This window comes from Acanthisitta chloris, unplaced genomic scaffold (assembly GCF_000695815.1).
Source record: "Acanthisitta chloris isolate BGI_N310 unplaced genomic scaffold, ASM69581v1 scaffold1497, whole genome shotgun sequence".
In the NCBI taxonomy this organism is placed as follows: Eukaryota; Metazoa; Chordata; class Aves; order Passeriformes; family Acanthisittidae; genus Acanthisitta; species Acanthisitta chloris.
In genome coordinates this window covers 20318-40084 of record NW_008684101.1, presented here as the reverse complement: position 1 = coordinate 40084, position 19767 = coordinate 20318, and the positions used below count along the sequence as shown (strand labels likewise).

At 48.4% G+C, this 19767-nt stretch overlaps 1 protein-coding gene across 4 annotated transcripts; it reads left to right on the top strand.

The window, feature by feature from the left end:
* The first annotated feature begins 13217 nt into the window (after window positions 1-13217).
* RGS4 (regulator of G-protein signaling 4) lies at window positions 13218-19552 on the top strand. Of its 4 annotated transcripts, none has more exons than XM_009079166.1 (6): window positions 13218-13258; window positions 13370-13596; window positions 16390-16494; window positions 17322-17383; window positions 18127-18293; window positions 18816-19441. In XM_009079166.1, the coding sequence occupies exons 3-6, from the start codon at window positions 16400-16402 to the stop codon at window positions 19065-19067; spliced, it is 576 nt and encodes a 191-aa protein (XP_009077414.1). In that variant the 5' UTR covers window positions 13218-13258; window positions 13370-13596; window positions 16390-16399; the 3' UTR covers window positions 19068-19441. The 4 variants fall into 4 exon arrangements, with proteins under 4 accessions (XP_009077414.1, XP_009077415.1, XP_009077413.1 ...); XM_009079167.1 differs by having other exon boundaries at window positions 13218-13269; XM_009079164.1 differs by lacking the exon at window positions 13218-13258 and adding an exon at window positions 13716-13921 and having other exon boundaries at window positions 13549-13596; window positions 18816-19552.
* The last annotated feature ends 215 nt before the right edge of the window (window positions 19553-19767 follow it).

Below are 19767 nucleotides of genomic sequence, written 5' to 3'. Positions count from 1 at the left end.
TAAGTGATATTTTAAGTCTTTTCCCAGGTGATCCAATCCAGTATTTCATGATCTTAGTTAGAGCTGGAAAAATCTCGTCTGCTGTCTAATCTAATCCGTCCTTGTTGTAATTGAGGACAAACATTTCTCGTCCTTAACCAGCATGGACACACTAACAGTTTATCATTTTTCTCTCTGTAACTGCAGCCTTTTATGGATGTGACATTTAGGTACTTCATGTATCGTTACCCTGTGGTCTGCCCACTTCTAGATTGAACAAACTCTCATTCTTCATCTTACCTTATAGGTCTGTAATCTGGACTCTTTCCAGCTGGTCTGCAGCCTTTTTGAAGAGCAATACTCATCTTCAAATCTCTTACTGAGCATCTGAATGAGACAGAGCATAATGATTATCCCATACATATGTGTATAAGAGACTTGGAACAGAAATATCAAGGTTGGAATGAAGACTGAATTGTAGTGTGTGTAAACAGAGTGGGAAAAACAACAGAACGAGGATGAAAAGAATGACCTGTGTTGATCATGTAGAGCTCTGCTCCCAGGACTGGGTTCCTAAGATGCCATTCCTGGTTGTAAAACTGAAGAATGTGTTTATGGCATTACCAAAAGCTCTGGTAAGATCACAGCACAGACAAGTCATCATAAGTTCCCAGTCACAAGGCCACACGTCCTGCCCAGTGAGTGGCATTGAGGTTGCAGCAGTTCACATACCATTGCTTTTCCTGACAGGCCACTAGGAAAACAAACACGTCCAGGCTAGGAGAAGCACATAATTCTCAAATCTGAGAAGTTTAGGCTGTGCTGTTCATGGTTAGAAGGGCATTGTGTACAGCTTCAAGCTGGCATAGTTAGCTTTCTGCATACTGTCCTGTGCTTTTGGCTGCATAGTTCTAGTCCTGTTTCTCAGAACATGGTGGTCCCAGGCTGGAGGCCTTTTACCTCCCAGGAAAGACTTTGCTTAGCCATGTAGTTGATTGAAAGCTTCCATATCTCACCCACTCATCCTACACTGACCTTCAGCAGCCTATCTGTGCATAGCACACAGTTCTCCCTCCCTTTGTTCCCTGTGTGGGATTGCTTGCATTATAATTCTCCATGCTTTTCCTCGTTGCCAGTCTCTAATTGCTGCTTCTGAGCCCTGTAGCTGCTAGATGCTGCTAGATGCTTCTATGGCTGAATATTTGGGGATTATGGACTGATAAGGAAGGATTAAGGTGTCCCTTGCACCTTCATCCAAGTCCCTTGCAGGTCTGATCTGATGTACTTGCTGCTAAACAAAGTATTTGCTTCACCGAATTGTAACCCCTGGATAATTGGGTTAGTTGTTTCATCAGTGAAGGCTGGTTAAGACAGTCATGTTGCTGCACCAGTTCTGAAACAGGTTGCCTGAAAATACATTAGCAGCTGCAGAATACAGGATAATCTGGATAAAAATTTGATGGAGTCTTGGATGGGAACAACTTCCATGTCCCCATATAATAATGCCTGAGCATGTACTGTTGGGCCAGTTTGATATTCAGGGTTTATTACGGTTTTGTTGTGATACCAAACAGATGCTGTTAGACTGAAAGATTTCTGCAAGGCTCTGTTGATCTTGGGCTGTGGGTAGCATATCTTCCCCCTGCTCTCTCATGATCAACTCCAGGCAATATATGAAAGGGATACTGAAGAGGGGAAAAAAAAATAAAAAATTAAAAATCCTTCTGCTTTTAGAGCTGTCCCCATTTTCCTTCCAGCCTCTACTGCACATTACCCTGTGTGACTCATACAGAACAAAGACAAGCAGGATTTGAGAGCTAATTTCTAATTTGAGCCCACTTTGGTCTCTGCTGCTGACAGAGTCCAACCTGTCTCCTGTACCGGACTGATGAGTTTTGGAGCAAGTGTGCATGTATTAGAGAATTTTAAAAGCAGTAAAATAGCACAGCAGGATTCAGCCTCTATTATCTAGGACTCCTAAGCAGAGGCAATCCACAGCTGGATGCAGGAAAACAGAGAAAACCAGAAGCAAACCCACTCCTGTCAGCACCAGAGTTCATGCAGTGGAGTAAGTCTGCAAAGCTCAGCGCTGTCACATGGATGTACCTTGGCTATGAACATATACAATATGGGTGTCATCTGTTGACACTGCCTGTTCCCTCCTAGTGTGAGCATCGTGGTGTGAAGTCCTTTTGGCAGACCAGCCCTGGGAATGTGGCACCAGGCTAAAGATGCTAAACTGGAATATGCTGGCCTTAGGGCAGTGAGTTCTTGAGCGGGAGCAGCCTGAGCTTTCAGTAGAAATACCTTCAGCCATGCTTTCAGGGGTTAGGGCACTGCTTGAGCAGGTGATGCCCTTGGTCCCGCTCCTTTCTCCATGACTTTTTTAATATTTTGTGATTGGGATGCAGCTGGCCTCTGTGCCTCCAGACTTCCTTCCTTCACACCTCATTGATCAGAACACCTCTGCAGATGGAAGCATGCTCAGGATGGTGCCTTTAGATTGCTGTAGCACAGACTCCCTCAGCATAATAAGGATCTGAGTACCAGTGATTAGCAGACAAACCAGTCTACAGGGTTTGTTTTGATTGCTGCTCCAGCCTTCCAGCCTAACACACTTACCACGCATCAGGGAGCAGGGCAAGGAGACACTTTGTTCTCATATCTTGCAAAGTCAATCAGTTGCACAATATGAATCACAGAGGCAGCAGGAACGTGATCAAGTGCAGAGAAGGGACACATCAAACACTTTAATTGTGACTACGGGAGGGGTGAGCCAGGCCTCTCTACACAATTTATCTTTCCAAACTACCTTTGAGCCTGTTTTGCATCAGCTACCTGTTGCTCTAAATACAACTCAGACTGCAAGGTATCTTCCCTGGAGCCCTTGTCTGTTAGAACAAGAGAGGTAAGCACCCCCAAAAGCCTGCAGAACAATATGGAGAGTTTAAATAAGCCACTTCCTCTGCAATCCCAGCAGGGCAGGGATTGCTCAGGGTCTGTGCAGAGCTGCGTGCCAAGCAGAGCGTGGTTAGGATCAGCATGTGTGCAAGCCAGGTGAGAGACAGCACTAGGGCAGGGGGTTGTCCTGGTCTTTCCATTCAAAGGGCTGAGCTCTGAGGGGGAAATGCCTTTTTTCTTAAGATAAGGCATAACCTCAGCTCCTGCAGCTTGTGAGAGGTGTCTGGGAAGCTAGTCTGATGAGGTGCAAGTAAGTTTCTTTCTATGTGTATATATCCCCATGCAACCAGGATTACTTGTCACACCATCTGAAGGAGCATGACCACCAGGTATCTTGGTAACCTGGGCTGTTTCCTCTCCTGAGCTTTCTGCTTGACTCTCATCAACAAGTGCTTGAAATCTGTACAGATCCATAGTACTTATTCACAGATTGAGCTGGACATGCACTAGCCCACATCAGAAGGGACAGACCCTCTGCACTTGGCAGAAACTGCAGCACCCTGAGGGTGAGCCTGAAAAAAGCCATATGTGTTTTTGTCAACGTCTGTCACTGTCAAGGGAAAATGCCTCATTGATACTGATCTCAGATGACCATTCTGTTCTCTCCCAGTGAAAAGTTTGATGTGATGGCTTACCAGCAGCTCTGCACACCTGCTGGCAGCTAAGCTCCATGTATTTTGGTTGAAGGAAGCAGGATTACAAGGTGAGCAGCAGTGAGGTATATTGAAGGAGGGGGGGGCAAAAAGAAATATGAGTCTTCATACTCCAATATGAACCCTTCCAGGCACCTGCCACTGTCATAGGCAATTTTCTTCTTTGCCTAACAAACAGCAAGAGCATTTGCTGTCGAAAGCACGTCTGAAAGCTGTGGGAGTGTATAATGACAGTGAGGGGCTTCTGGGCTTTCTTGCTCCATTTTGTAAATTCATCTCTCATCCTTGTTATATTAGCACTATTTTTAGCTGCTCTTACTCAGAACATAAGTGATTCTCCATGATGAATCTCAAGCACAACATTACAGTAAAGATGGTTAGGATGCTGCCGAGAAGCAGGATCATGTTGGAGGCCTGTGTCTGGCACAGCTTCCCTAGAGATCCTACCACACTGTCCCAAAGCACTGGGGCACAGCTTTTACCTCATCATGACCTCTTTGCAGGGCAGCAGGGCCACTCAGCACATGCACATGCTTTCTCTGGAGACATCTGAGTGTCCCCTGGAGACCTTTGGTTCCTGGACAGCGTTCCCAAGGATTGCCTTGTCCAGATGCAGTGGGACATGTCCTCCTCCTTCCCACGGCTCATCTCTGAGGCCTCTCCTCACATAGCTTCCTGCCCCCTCTCTACATCACTGGCCATTTTTCTCCTTTCCAGCTCTCATGACCCCAGCCTTTCCCATTCCTGGCCAGCATGGCTCCATCCTATTTCTCAGCCTCCACAAGCAGCTCAGGATGCTGGTGCTTATGGGACAAGGCAGGAATACAGCTGGGTCTGCTGGCAAGCAAAGGGGTGGGACATGTCTCATGGTGCAGAGATGAATGCACAGTGCAGCGTGGCCATGGCATGAGGCTGTCTCAGTGACAGAGGGAGAGGGCAAGCAATGCTCAGTGAGTATTTGCTGGCTGATGGGATATTGGACATGTCTTTATGGGCATCTAGTCATCTGTGTAACAAATCAGGGGCTGTGCCTTTCCAAATCTGTGTAACAAATCAGGGGCTGTGCCTGACAATCCTTTCCAAGTAGGTCAAGCCCATGAAATTAGGCTGTGGCAATCTGATGTGAGGGTTTGGCAGGTAAGGTTTAGCTGGACTGATTGGGACTGCAACACTATTTCACAAAAGGGGAAAACACAATTTGCAAACTTCACTAGAGTTTTCAATTTCCTATGATGCAAAAATAAGGAAAACACTCTGTACTAACGGAATATAAAACACTTTGTACATCATGGCAGTCAGTTTATCCCTTGATAATGCTGAACAGTGCAACTCCTTTCAGTGTCATGCATGTCTTGTCTCTCCAGTGATCAGAATTAGTGCCCTGGAGGTGAACCTACTTGATCTGAGAAAGTCCAGGTCCATAATGTACCTTTGTGGCCCCATCTCTAAGATTATCCAAAGCAGCATCTCCTTTGATTTTCTGCATTATATCTTTGGGACCACAAGTCCTGCGTGGGTGAGAGTTTAGGATTGCTGCAGAAGGTGTTGGTCAGATTCTTGTGTGATCCAAATGACCCTGTGTTAGATGAGCCAGTTATGGGGACTGCAGGCTTGATTCAAAACAGGTGTAGAACTCCATATTTTTTCATTCTGTGTTAGATCTTATTTCTAGCTGAAACACCAAAGCACGAATGTGCCTTGGGATAGCAGCTTGCAGGAGTCTCACCTGCTGAGCCAGTAATTGCAGCATTTAGCATCCAGCCTGCATCCAAAGTACCAGAAAGGCTGGCAAACATGGTTTCAGAAGAGACAGTAAGATCTCAGCCACTTGCATCCTGCTGAGAAGTTCGGAAGGATGAAATGTAACAACACGGAGCATTTATTTCTTTTTTTTGAAGAGGCAGAAATTTCCACATGATAAGACATTAAATGTTGTCACTCTCAGCGTGATGCTATGAGCATCAGCTGCAGGGCACAGCCGTGTACCATGTGCCATAGATTTTGCTCACAGCAATTTCTCTGTCTTTTTTGTTTTATTCTTTGTCTGTGGCACAGTGAAACTCAGGTCTGCTTGGATGTTCAGCTGTGCTGGAACATGAATTTTAAATAGCAAGAGGTCCTGACAAAATAGAGCTCAGTAGTATCTAGTAGTTTACTAGTAGTATCTGCATGTCTGTAACATACTGCATCTATTCCTGCAATCAGCCTCTGCAGCAAGTCACTTTTTCCCCGTGTGGCAATTCCACGGTTTTTGCTACATTGGATGTTTGTCACTTGCCGTTTCATTTGTCCAGTTCACTTCCAAGGCACAGGTTAAGGAACTTCAGGCTAGGATCAACTATTTCCAGTGCTGTTTCCTCTTCTTGCTTCCTTTTTGTGAGTTTTAAACTAGATTCACATCAGGGCTGACTGATCTGTTGAATACCTGGCATCTTTTAGAATTGTCCCTCAGGATGGGGCTACGTGAACAGCATTTCCTTCTGCTCCAAGTCACCTCAGCCATTGTATGCAGCAGGCTGGCATCACACAGTGCTTTTGAAAAGATGCTGTTTCTCTGCTGCAGCTGCTTGTCCTTGCTTTTGTGTTTCTTCAGCCTGCAATCATGATGCTTTTCACCCCATTCACAGACTTGTCAGACATCACCTTTTAAATAACAGGCATACCCTTGAGACAGGCATTGACAGATGTTTGCTGCTTCTAAGCTGCCTTTTGTAAGCGAGGTTAGGGAATTCAACAGCTAAACCGTGACTAGAGCAGTAAGCAACGTCCTTTAGATGCTGAGCCGTGACCCCACAGTCAAAATGTCCCCTGGGCTTTGCACTACTGAACAAAGCTGTAGCTTTTGTTCCCTGGCATGGACCCTTGTGGTATGGCAGTTCTAATCCTGCTCAGCTGCCACTGGAAAGATAAGACGGAAGGGAGGAAGAAAGGTCCCTCTAAGGTTAAGACAGCAGATCCCACTAGATCTGCAGTGATGAAAGATTTAGCCTTGCAGCTTGTAACTTCACATCCTCCAGTACTTGTCTAGGCAGAATATAGCTCAGTCACATAAAAGGTTGGGCTTTTTTAAGCTGTGGAACAGAAGTCACTGCACAGCTGGGTTGCTAAGGTGCAGAAGGCACGAGGAGTGGCTTTGTTGCACACTGTACATAAAGGCATCTTAATTTCTGACGCATCAACCCTCTTCCTGCCTCCCTTTATGCCTCCTCCTCCTCCTCTATACCTTAGGGCACCTTCGGGTGAAGCAATCAGCCCACAAGTGAGAGGTGTGCACAAACCACTGACTGTAAACTAACAGGGTGATGGGCCCGTGGCATCAGTCTGAGCTATCCCACCATCGCTCATCACAGCTCCTGGCTCAATAGGGGATTTCCTAGTGAGCTTCAAATAGTATGTGCAAACAGCTTGTGAAGGGCATAAGGAACACAGAACTGTGAATTTAAATCAACAGCAGCTAAATTCATGTTATGCTACATCAGATCAATATATGGAGTGAAAATAATTGGGCCTGGTTGCTCTCAAGGGTGAAGTTGTTCGCTGGGAGCAGTTAGTGGTGTGTGTCTTGCTAGAGCCACCTTTGCTCAACACCCAGCCCTCAGATGCTGTGCCTCAGCCAGGGTGAGTGGGTGAAGGAGCAGCTGGCAGGACAAAGACAGCTGCCTCACACCCACAGGCACATTTCAGGGACAGAAGCAGTGATGGGAGTGTTGGGGTCTGACACTGGGAGACTTCCAAGGGAGTTTAAGGCAGAGCTGGGACACAGTGCAAGGGTCAGCTCAGTGTCCATTGCAAAAGACAGCGAGTGTGTCCTTGCCTGGGGCTATGTAGCCCTTGGGATGATCCACAGAGTCTTATATCAACCAAGTGCAACTGCCTTGCACTAAAATTCTTGGAGGAATAGACCAAAGAGCTCTCAGGTCAAAGAGTGATTCTTTTAAATACGTTTTTATAATCAAAGGAGACTGGAAGAAAGGTATAGTTTCGTTCCCACAGCATTCTCCTGGAGAAGCTGGCAGCCCATGACTTGGACAGGTGCACCCTTTGCTGGGTTAAAACTGGCTGGATGGCTGGGCCCAGAGAGTGGTTTGGTGAGGGTCCCCAAGGCTCAGTATTGGGGCCAGACCTGTTTAATATCTATACAGATGATTTGCACCCTCAGCAAGTCCACAGATGACACCAAATTGGGTGGGAGTGTTGATCTACTGGAGGGTAGGAAGGCTTTGCAGAGAGATCTGCTTGGGTTGCGTCAATGTGCCAACGCCAGACGTACGAGGGTCAACAAGGCCAAGTGCCAAGTCCTGCCCTTGGGTCACAACAGCCCCATGCAGCACTACAGGCTGAGGGCAGAGTGGCTGGAAAGCTGCCCAGAAAAAATGGATCTGGGGGTGCTGGTCAACAGCAACTGAATGTGAGCCAGTGTGTGCCCAGGTGGCCAAGAAGGGCAATGGCATCCTGGCCTGTATCAGGAATAGTGTGGTTAGCAGGACAAGAGAAGTGATGGTATCCATGTTCTCAGCACTGGTGAGGCCATACCTGAAATACTGTGTCCAGTTCTGGGCCCCTCACTTCATAAAAGGCATTGAGGTGCTGGAGCATGTCCAGAGAAGGGCAACAAAGCTGATGAAGTGTCTAGAGAGTAAGTCTGATGAGGAGCAGCTGAGGGATCTGGGGGTGTTTAGCCTGGAGAAAAGTAGGCTCAGAGAGGACCTTACCACTCTCTATATCTACCTGGAAGGAGGCTGCACCCAAGTGGGGTTTGACCTCTTCTCCCAGGCAACTAGCAACAGGACAAGAGGAAATGGACTCAGGCTGCATCAGGGAAGGTTCAAGTCAGACATTAGGAAGAATTACTTCAGTGATAGGATTGTTAAGCATTGGAATGGGCTGCCCAGGGAAATGGTGGAGTCACCATCCCTGGAAGTGTTCAAGCAATGACTGAATGTGGCACCTAGTGCTATGGTTTAGTTGACATGGTGGTGTTTGGTCAAAGGTTGGACTCAATGATCTTGGAGGTTTTTTCCAACATTAATGATTTTGTGATTCTGTGATTCTTTAAGAGAGGGTGAGCTGTATAGTCACAGGGTTGTTAGCCACTGCAGGGCTCAGTGCAGCGCTGTTAATATGGACTATAGCAGGCTCATTTGAAAAGGTGGTGACATAATTGATACCAGCTGACGTGATTTAATGGAAAAATAGACCTTTTCTAATGAGCTTAATAGTTTTTTTATGAGAGTTATGGTGGTGAAATAGATTTATAAGTGAATATGATTTGCTATTGCTATTTGGCTTAAAATGTCATAAAATCCATATTAAATGGACTAAAAGTGGCAAAATGAGACATTTCAAAGCAGTTTTAGTGTTGAGAAAGCATCAGCAAACAGGCATATGCTGACTTAGTTTGTGGTCAAGAATTATTCAAAACTGCCTTAGTGATTAGCAGGAAATGTTTAAGAGGCTGTTAATCAAGATGGACGATGAGACAGAGATTTGGGAAATTGGAAGGCAAGTTACTCAAATAATAGCTTTTTCTGTGGTCTGATGCCCACAAACAGGAACAATAGCCAGACAATAAAAACCCCACTTATTTCGTTAGCAAACCCACACCAGGAGTGTTTGGGCTGAACAAAATTCTTCCTTTGATACAAAATGAAATATTTTCTTCTGGGTAGCAACAGGAGAAGTAGGCAGCCCAAAAATTGAGGGTTGAAGCAAACAAGAACCCAATGACTCCCACCACCCACTCCAAATGATTAGGAACCTCCAAGCCCTTAGAAATTGCAAAAATCCACTGATTTTGTAGGTGCACATATGAATAGGAAACACCTGAGAAAGTGAGAAAATTTTATGGATTGTGTGTTTGGTTGTACAAACTGTGTGAAACTGGGACTAAGGAACGTGATGAACAAATGTGGTAACGTTTATAGATCATCATTTCAGAGAGTAGCAGGCTCAGCAAGAAACTACGACAGCAAACCTAAGCTGCTTTGCCTTTAAAAATAAGTTCATCTTTGCCTTGTGCAACAGAAGCAGAAAGTTGACTGGGTCAGCCTGGAGATACATCTACATGAGAAGGTTTCCATGTGAGTGGCAAATTAACCATGTGGCAGAATGGTGAGTCATCCCTCTCGTCAGGGCTAATTTGGGAAGGGATGCTCTCTCCTCAAAGGCTGCCTCAGGGGGGGCTGGTTTCGAGGCTGTGGCTGTGGTCACGCGTGAAGTCAGGCGGTGCATTGCAGAGACATGGGAAAGGACAATTTCCTCAGACTATGCTGTGGGACAGTGCTTCTGGGAATCCCAGTGCTGGCTGGGGGACCCTATGGGGACAAGTGTGGCCTCTCCATGTGTCTTTTAGAGAGGTCAGGCCACAGTCAGTGCCCTGGGACAGGAAACGTGGCTGCATGCAGTGTCAGACACAGGCATGTGCTGAGTTCACTCATGCAAACTCAGTCCCAAATGGTCCTTCCAAGGCTCTCTTCTCCCAGCTCATTAGCCATAATTCACTCATCCAAACTCAGACCCAAATGGTCCTTCCAGAGCTCTCTGCTCCCAGCTCATTAGCCGTAATTCACTCAAACCATATGCCTATGTGGACAAGATGCAGCCCTCAGTACTTGAAGGAAATCTTACCCATTAATGGGTGTACTGGAGAAGAAATCAATGCTGGGCAGTTGCATAGGAAGGGATTTTGTGCAGAGTGCTTGGGGCTGAGGTACATGGGAAGCAAATCAGGGACTTCAGCACAGCTCCAGGCCCTCTCCCCACAGCAGGGCTGGGGAGAAGTGTCACCAGAGCAGCTGCTTGCACAGTGTTTCTACAGCCTGGGACCTTGGGAACCAGTGCCACCCAGGCTGGTGCTTCTCAGAGGTGTGGGAGCTGCTCCAGTTCCTCACCAGTGCTGTCTGCCAGACATGTACTGGGAAGGGGATGCCCATGGGAAAGATGAGCAGTACTCTACCCGCTGTCCCCCGTGCATTCAGGCATTTGCTAGCCCAATCCCAAGGTGCCTGGTGGGCTTCGTGAGACATGAGTGAAGAGGAGGAAGAGTGGGTCACATACCCCCTGCAAGGAGGACTGGGGAAGGCAGCTGTGGCAGGAGAGGCTCTGTCCCAGCAGCACATCCTCACAGCTCCCATGTCATGCCCTCTCGGTTTCCAGTGATGCAAAGCAGCCATCCTCCTTGTGCACTCACACTGCACAGCACGCTGCTCTGAGATGGGAAGGGACTGAGGCAGGAGGGCCCTGTGCTGTCAGAAGGGCAACAGCCTGTAGTAGCTTGGCTCTGGGCAATGACCAGCGAAGCAGCGTTCCCATGCTCCCTCCTCCTCCCACAGCCTGCCTCTCGTCTGTGGCTGAGCCGAGGGACACATCCCACACACACTGGTGTACGGGGGTGAGCACACGTGTGTGATGTTCTTCCCTAGAAGTGGTGGTAGGAGGGAAAGCTCCAATCCCTAGCCTTGTCTCCAGCTGCTTGGGGAGGCAGGGTGTGGGATGCAGCAGGGATGAGTGGGTGGGGGACAAGGGATGCCACAGTGGAAAGCACAGATATTTATGATTGTGATGGCTTCTGTGAGCCCCTGTGTGCCTCCAAAGCACTGCACAGCCAAGGGATGGACCAGACAGGGAGTGCCCACCCCCAGCCTTGCATCCCCAGCCCATGCTGCAGGTGATGTGAGCCAGAGATGACGTAACAGGTGTAAAACGTGGCATGAGCTTCCACTCCGCTAACCGGCAGGGAGGAGGAGGAGATTTTTTGGTGTCGAGCACAGCACAGTCTGTACTCTGGGAGAAGAGGCCTGGCTGTGACGGTGAGAGATGGAAAGGGCTACTTTAGATTGGGGACCAGCTGAAGCAGCTGAGAGGATATTAAGCTGCACTGGCTGGGAAACACAGCTTAGAGGAGAAACAGTACACAAGCCCAAACTCCTCGTCTGAGGGCCAGACTGAACCAGTCTGTGCTAATGAACTGGAACAAGAGAAATTTTGACTGCAGCAATTCCAGGAGTCTGCATATCCAGTTCAGGGAGGATGATCTTAACTGCAAAGCCCCTTGGACTGGCTGTTGTGATGGTGGTGTTAGAAATTTCTGATTACAGCCTGCTCACACCGAAGTTGGGGAATGCAACTAACCTGAATGCAAGCGACCTGATGTTGACAGCACTAGCATTCCAGTGTCATTAGATCCACACAGTGAACGTGCTTACAACCCATAGAGAGGCATGACATTCCTAAGTCTGGCTACACAACGATTTGCAGAGAAACTGCAGAATTTCTGTGTTCTGCACAGAGGTTCCTAGCAAGCAGCCTTTGGACCTTCCTGAGCCAAGTGGTCAGGCTCTGGCTGTCAGGGTGAGGGACAGAGTTAGAGCTTGTAGACACCTTGACCATGTTGGTCAGCTAAGCTCTTGAATTGCTTGAATGAATGTGCTGCAGTTGCACATGAACAGTAGTAACATTGCACAACTGTGAGATTAAAATAAAATTAATTAAATGTTTAGCTAATTATTTAAGGTTTTTTCCTGATGGCCATATTCTGCCCTTTGGCTTCTTTTCTCCCCAAACAGAAGACATCAGAGAGTTTTGGCACCAACTCTGCCAGTGCTCAGTTGTTTCCTACAGATCCATCCAAGTGCTGTCAGCTCACCAATGCTAAAAAGACAAGGGGATTCACTCAGCTGAAGTTTTATGCTGCCCTGAGCTGGAGCTGATTTTCAGTCTGAACAGTGCAGGGCCTGCAGGCACGTTGCCTCAGGTTTGGCAGCAGGATAGTCACGTTCCTACAGAAACATTTTACAGTTAATTAGAACATTGCCTTTCAGCACAGTTAATGATCTGAGAGGATGCAGTATGGGATTTGGGTTGTCTGTGCTGCTGGCTGTAGGCTCTAGAGACACAGGAGGGAAAAGCTCATCCTGCAGCTTCTGCAGGTCATGGGCAAAGTATTGGAAGGTCTCTGGGAGAGGGGACGCAGCAGTGGGTAGCGTGGGCTGCCATCCTGCTGCTGCTCAGAAGCTCCTTTACCTCACAGCAGGAGCAAGGCTTGAAATGCAGGAGACCATATGCACGTCCGTCTGCCCAAAGCTTTCCCCTCTTTTATAATGATGGTACAGGCTGTGCTGAGCTGCAACTCAATAAATATCAGCCAATTCTCTCTCTCCAGAGGGGATACTGCCTTCTGCACTATCCAAGGGCTGAGGAGAGGATAAGTGGCATAGCTGAAGTCATTCAGTTCTCCTTGAGACTACAGCAGAGCCAGGCTGGTCACCACCAAACACCTCCACAGCCAGGTGTCTCATGGATTTATTCTTTACCCCTAAGTACCCTCAGCACTGCTTCAAAGTCCTCTCTGGACAGGCACAGTTATGCCTATTGTTTTAATTAATCATCTTTCCTTGGGGACTCCTGAGCCCCAAGGTCTGACTTTTGATTAGGGGCAAATGCAGAAGTAAGGTATTGCAGCAATACCCATATCTAAGGCAGATGTGTTGCCCACCTCCTGAATTCCTTTCCACATGTGTACATGATCTGTCCTCAAATCCATGTGCTGACATACACACATTTTATATTCCATTAGTAATATGCCTCCCAGAGCTTTTGTTTCAGCCTCACCAAATGTATATATTCACATGACTCTCGAATAAAACAGGACAGTCTCATCTGCTTGGGTAGTTCTCTGGTGAATTTACATTCTTCTTTCCTTAAGAGCTCTGGTTTCTGCATTCGTGGGATTACGGGAACCTTTTGTGTTTAAAATTCTTGCCCCTTTTTTTCTCCAGGTTACTATAAATAGACAGGGAAATGAGCAGAGGAACCAGCAACGCTCATCTCACTTCTCAGAATTGATTCTCTAATGCTTTTCACTATCTGTGCCCCCCCCCGAAAATCTCCTCCAGTTTTTTATCTGCACTGTTCCCACCTCCTGCAATAGAGGAAAGTCCCTGAAGCTTTTTCCACCCTTTTGAAAGAATCCACCTCTGCGGCCAGACACCAAGCTTCATCTCTGGTAAGGTTTTCAATCTCACTCACTCCTTTGTCTGTGTTTATACGTCAGCCTCTTCCTCTTGGGTGGGCAAAAAGGGGACGGGTGCTGCTGCTGTGCTGACTCCTGACTGGGTCACCCAGTGCTGCTGGGCTGTCTGGGCTAGGCTATAAAATAGAGCCAAAGCAGCGCAGCTGGCTCAGAGACCAGACCGAATTCTGCAGTCAGCGCAGGACCCGTGCGCAGCCTGTGCCGCCTCCTGCATTGTTGTTTTTCCTGGAATACAGACCCGACCTCGGAGCAAGATGTGCAAGGGACTCGCTGCTCTGCCAGCCACTTGCTTAAAAAGGTACTGTTTATTTCTGAGCATCTGGTAATGGTCTTGTTAGCCTGGAGATACACTGACGCATGGTGCTTTGTGTCTGAAGCAGAAGTGGCAGATCCGGCTCTGATTATTTTGTAATATTAGATACAAATGATTGTTTATAGGCTTTTGGGGTTGTTTTTTTTTTCCTGTTAGAAGCAGAATTGCAGAAAGATGTTGTACTGTGCTGTGGGAGCTCAGCGAAACAAGCAACTCTTAGCATTGCTATATTTTGATATTCCTGTCAGCTGCTTTTGCCGCAAGCTGTGCACCCCTTTACTCCTTTGAATCCTCTTGCTGCTGATTTTTTCCCTTGATTTTTTAAGGGGGAAGCAAGGCAGACAAGACAAAAATTAAGGGTTATTCCCCAAAATGCATCCCAAATGCAGAAACCCAGCCTAGCAGGACCAGAGACCCCTCTGCCAGCGGGCAGGGATGCGGAGCAGCCCAGGGCACTGTGGATGTGGATGCAGCAGCAGCTGGTGGTGTGGGGTCAGCCTGAATCCCCTGGGGGTGCACTGATGGGGAGGGGCCAAATCAGGCTGTACCCTCAGTGTCTTGCTGGGCACTGTGGGGCTGGTGTGGAGCTCATCGTATCCCTGTTACGTGGTCCTGATCAGGATGGGCTGAGCTGTACCCCTGCCATGGGTGCAGGATCTGGCTGCACCCTGATGTGCAGGACCAGGCAGCCTGTGCACCCCCAAACATGCCCTCGGCAGTGTGGCCTGCCCCACAGCCCAGCATGAGAAGTCTCTATGCCTGCAAGGTGGCCACAAGCCCTGCTGAAGGGATGTTACTCCCTTTCAGGTGCTATGGGGCCTGGAGACCCCCAGCAAGGTGGCACAATCCCTGCTCATCCAGCCCATGCAAACTTGCATGGGTCTCTGGTGGTGCAGCACTGCCTTTCTGCCTGCTCATGCCCTCAGCAGCACTCTTAAGGCTGCTTCCCAGCAGCTGTGCAATGAGTTGGGAAAATGCAAACAGAGACTCAGCTGGCTCCTATCAGTGGGAAAAAATCTCTCTGCTCATGGTTGGATTTGAAAACAAATACTAAAAATGCAAGGAAAAAATATTGACACCCTCCCCCGCCAATTTGCAGGAACATTTGGTGGGGTTGAAAAAAAAAAGAACATTTGACAAACTGCAAGGGAAAGTAGTTCACATCTTTTAACCATGTCTGTCCAGGATTCCCAACAAAATCCCCCTCTCCAGAAAGCTGTGGGACTTGCTACAAGCAGCAGTGTCTTGTTTCCTCCTGCTGCCACCTTCCTGCAGACCTGAGTGGTCTCCTTCTCCTGGGGCAAGGAGCATGATGGTGCCAGGCAGCCCGAGCCTGGCAGCACAGAGTCCCTGTGTCTGCCTGGACACAGCCTGGATGTTGGCCCTGGCCACGTGCACCCTGCTCTAAAGCAGCTGTGAGTTTCCTTCGCTCTCATCCAAGTGCTGGAGTTGTTAAGGAAACATTTCTGAGCACGGGCAGGCAGTGAGACAAGACATGGCCAGGATGGCTGACAGGGTGCTACAGCTGGAGCAGAGAGCAGTGCTGGGAGGCTGAAAGCTACTGGAGCTCAGCCCTGTGGCACAGCCTCTTACTCTTTTCCAGGCTCTGATCTGAGAAGCAGGAGAAGAATTTCATGCTTACTCTATCATTGCACCCTGCAGCAGGCCAGGGCTTGCACTCCTGAGCAAATAGGACTGAATTACCCACCCCTCATTCTTAAACTGGAAGAAAACCCGGAATGATGCCAAGGCCAATACCAGCTGCTTATCTAGATGCTGCTGTCAGGCAATGAATGTCCAGAGCACACTGGAAGGCAGAACAAAATTAATCTCAGAGGAGCTTGCTGTGGAGCAAGGAAGCAGCTTGCAGTCAGTGTGGCTGGTCATTGTGAGGCTCTTGATTCATCCTCAGTCTCACCCCACAGTCCTACACCAAGCCCTTGGACTCCTCTGCTCCCTCTGTGTCTTGGGCAGCTGTTCGGTGGGGTGGTCTGGCATGGCCCTGCTGCTCCTGTAGCTGGGTGATGACATGAGGAGATGGCAAGGCCTGCCTGAAGGGATTAGTAAGGGTGTAAGAACCAGACATTGGTAGCTGGGCAAATCAGTTCAAGGAGAAGTGACACATATAGCACAGGGATGCCTTTCTATCACAATATTTCAACTGTAAACAGCAGGAAAACAGCAGTTTCTTCACCTTTGCCAGCCCTGCCTCCAGGCTGAGGACCTTCTTGGCAAGAAAATGGTGCTGCTGAACATGAAATATTGCTTCTTTGTTGTATTTGTCTAGCAACAGAAATGTGCATTATGTGAGGAGTGGAAAGTCAGCACTGGAGTCGCTAGCAGTGACCTGCATTTGTGGCACTGAGTAATGCAGAAGGGTCTTGTGCAGCGAGGAGGTTGAAGAGGGAGTGTAATGCATCATCTTCATCTCATTCTTGATTTGTTTCTTTCAGTGCCAAAGACATGAAGCACCGTTTGGGCTTCTTGCTGCAGAAGTCAGACTCCTGTGACTACAGCTCTTCCCAGGGCAAGAAGGAGAAGATATCTTCAAGCCAGAGGTAAGAGCAGATTCTATCATGTAGGTAAGCCCAGGCTGGCTGCAGCAGGCTGTTTACTCCTTCACTGAGCTCCATTAGTGTTTCTGCTGCTGCTTCCCAGTTCCTCTTGAACACCTGTGTTTGAATATAGTGTGGCAATAGTCCTCAGGTGTTGATAGACCCTTTCCATGAAGAAGGTAGAACTAGAGATCCCTTTCTGCCAACACGCAGATTCTATCATGTAGGTAAGCCCAGGCTGGCTGCAGCAGGCTGTTTACTCCTTCACTGAGCTCCATTAGTGTTTCTGCTGCTGCTTCCCAGTTCCTCTTGAACACCTGTGTTTGAATATAGTGTGGCAATAGTCCTCAGGTGTTGATAGACCCTTTCCATGAAGAAGGTAGAACTAGAGATCCCTTTCTGCCAACACGTCTGTGATTAAGAAGGTAGAACTAGAGATCCCTTTCTACCAACATATCTGTGATTCAATATGCTTGTGCACATGGGAGGGCATGTGCAGGCTCCTGCTCAGGGGAACAGTGCCATCCCAGACCCAATGTGACTGGACACATTGCAGAATCAGCATCACTGTCTCTTTGAGCTGGATTTGTGCAATGGTCCACACAGCTGCACAGAGGTGTTGGCACAGAAAACAGAGAGCAGCCTGTCAGGGGGGGTATCACTGCTCTCACTGAGATGTAAGGAAATGGTCTTTCCAAAGAGGACACCAAAGACCAAGGTATGCTCCTGGAATTAGATGAGCCCTAGGATGTTCTAGAATGGTAGGAGGAATTAGTGCAGGACATGTTACCTTAATTCTTCCCTGTGTTTCTCCCTTTGTCTCCTTTTAGGCTTAGCCAGGAGGAAGTCAGAAAGTGGGCAGACTCTTTGGAAAATTTGATCCATCATGACAGTAAGTAAAGAGGGTTCTTATGCTGTCTGCAGTGTGGGTGTGCTGGGAGCAGTCCCAGGAGGGGACATGGGATGTTATTTTATGCCTCTTAGAAGCACACAGGAGACTCTGGGAGGGGTGGTGAAGGGTCCTCTTGATCAGATCCAAGGCAAGGGTAAATACCAATGTATTATGAGTGTAGCTTTGACCTACTGCTCAGCTGTCCCTTTTGTGAAAGCAACTGGTTTAGCCTCTGTGCAAGACAAGGGCAAGACTGGGGCACACAGTTAATGGTGGGTTAAACAAGAACCAAAAAATGGAGATACTATTTGCAGCTGAGCCCATGGGAGACTTAGTCTTCCCATTGATTCTGGGCTATGCTGATGCCCTTGAGGTTTCCTTCACATTGTTCCCATGGCCTAGGGCTCTGTGGTGCACGTTGTCTGTCTCCTTGGGGCCTCCTGGGAACAGGCAAGTTTCTTGTGTTCTCCTAGCTGAGACACTGAAGGTCACAGTGGGGGAGCAGGCAGCTGAGGAGCCATGTGTGACATCCCCACGGGGCCTGCCTGAATTCCAGTTTCCCTCAGCATGCACAAGTGACTGCCATGGCAGCAGGCAGCTGTCCCCTCTCCTAGCCCCACAGGAGCTCCTCATTCAGCTCTGGGAAGGAGAACCCAGAACCACTGTTTGCTGGGGTTCACAGATACAACTGTCCAGGAACCAACACTCTTACCTGATCTGGTTTTCCTCTAAACAATCCACAGGAGGACTGGCTGCTTTCCGTGCTTTTCTCAAATCTGAGTACAGTGAGGAAAACATCGAGTTCTGGGTCAGTTGTGAGGACTACAAGAAAACCAAGTCACCAGCCAAGCTCAGCCCCAAGGCCAGAAAGATCTATGATGAGTTCATCTCGGTGCAGGCCACAAAAGAGGTATGTGCTGAGAATATTTCTTGGGCAAAGGTATCACTGAATTCTGAACCAGGCTAGCAGCACAGGGAAGTAGAGATGGTAGTTTCACAAGAGAGGAAGGGTTCTGCTTCTCTGCTAGTTAGCAAGGAAATAGTGTCATTTTTCTTGCTTTTGAATTACACTTGGAGAAAGTGGGTTTAGTCACAACTATGTGGCCATTCCAACTGCACACTCAAGTGGGAACAGCCTGAGAGGACTGTGATTCCCAGTGTTCCAGCTGCTCCCATGCAGTTCACCTTTCCTGGCTGGCTGCATCCCAGAGTGATGTGTGTCAGTGTCCTCTGACAGTTCTGGCAGCAGGGATGCACAGGTACCCAGCTGCACAGATTCTGCCGAGGCTACAGGTTGTCAAACAGCCCTTTCAGACAACTGCCCACCAAGGACAGATAAAGCACACTTGGTGGAGAGACACTTGGATTTTTCCTTTCCCATGCCAGCCACTTCTGGGACAGGTTGTACTTACACTGTCCCTCTGGCCCACAGGTGAACTTGGATTCATGCACACGGGAGAAGACGAGCCACAATATGCTGGAGCCTACACTGTCCTGCTTTGATGAGGCTCAGAGAAAAATATTCACCCTCATGGAAAAGGATTCTTACCGCCGTTTCCTCAAGTCCCCTTACTACCTGGACTTGGTCAGCCCACCTGGTGCTGGCTGTGTGCCTGAAACCTGCAAAAGAAACCACACTCACACCTTAGACTGCAACTCTAACATCATCTCTCAGTGTGCCTGAACCTGCAGCGAGGCAGGTGCGGGCTGGGCTCTCGCAAGAATACATGGCAGCAAAAGCATTCATTGGCATGAAGCAACAGAGCTGTCTCCAATAGCTGTCTAATGTCCCAGTTGTATCCCATGTCATGCAACAGCCAGCATTCGTAACCCAATCCAGGCTCAGTTTGTGTAGCAAACCCTCCTCTGACTCCGTCGGTGTAGGAGCCCTGGGGTCTGTCTGACAGGAAAGCTGGGTGCAGTCGCTGCGTGTCTGCTGTGTGTCTGGCGAGCCCTGTGAGCCCAGGCAGGCACTGGGGAGCACACGCTCAGCCCTGGCACTGCCTACCAAGGGACCAGGCTTGTGATGTCACCGTGTGACACCTAGCAAGGAGCAGGACAAAGAGGAAGCCAAGGGAAGCAGTGGGGACTGTGATCTCCCCTTTCTAATCTGCAAAAGCTTAGGTGAAAAGGACTTGCTCTGGTCCTTAGATGTTCATATAGCTCCCAAATGTCTAGACTGTCAGGAGTATCTGCTCAGAGCTGAGGCTGTGCTGCATTGCAGTAATCAGGCATAGGAAGAGCTCCTGCTCTTTATCAAAGGGAGTTTCAGATCACCTCCCTCAATTATTGCAGCCACGATAACAGGGAAGCTCTCCCTTCTGGCCACTGCTCCCCCTATAGCATCATGTTTATGCTGGCCAAGGATCCTTCCTAGGGCTGCA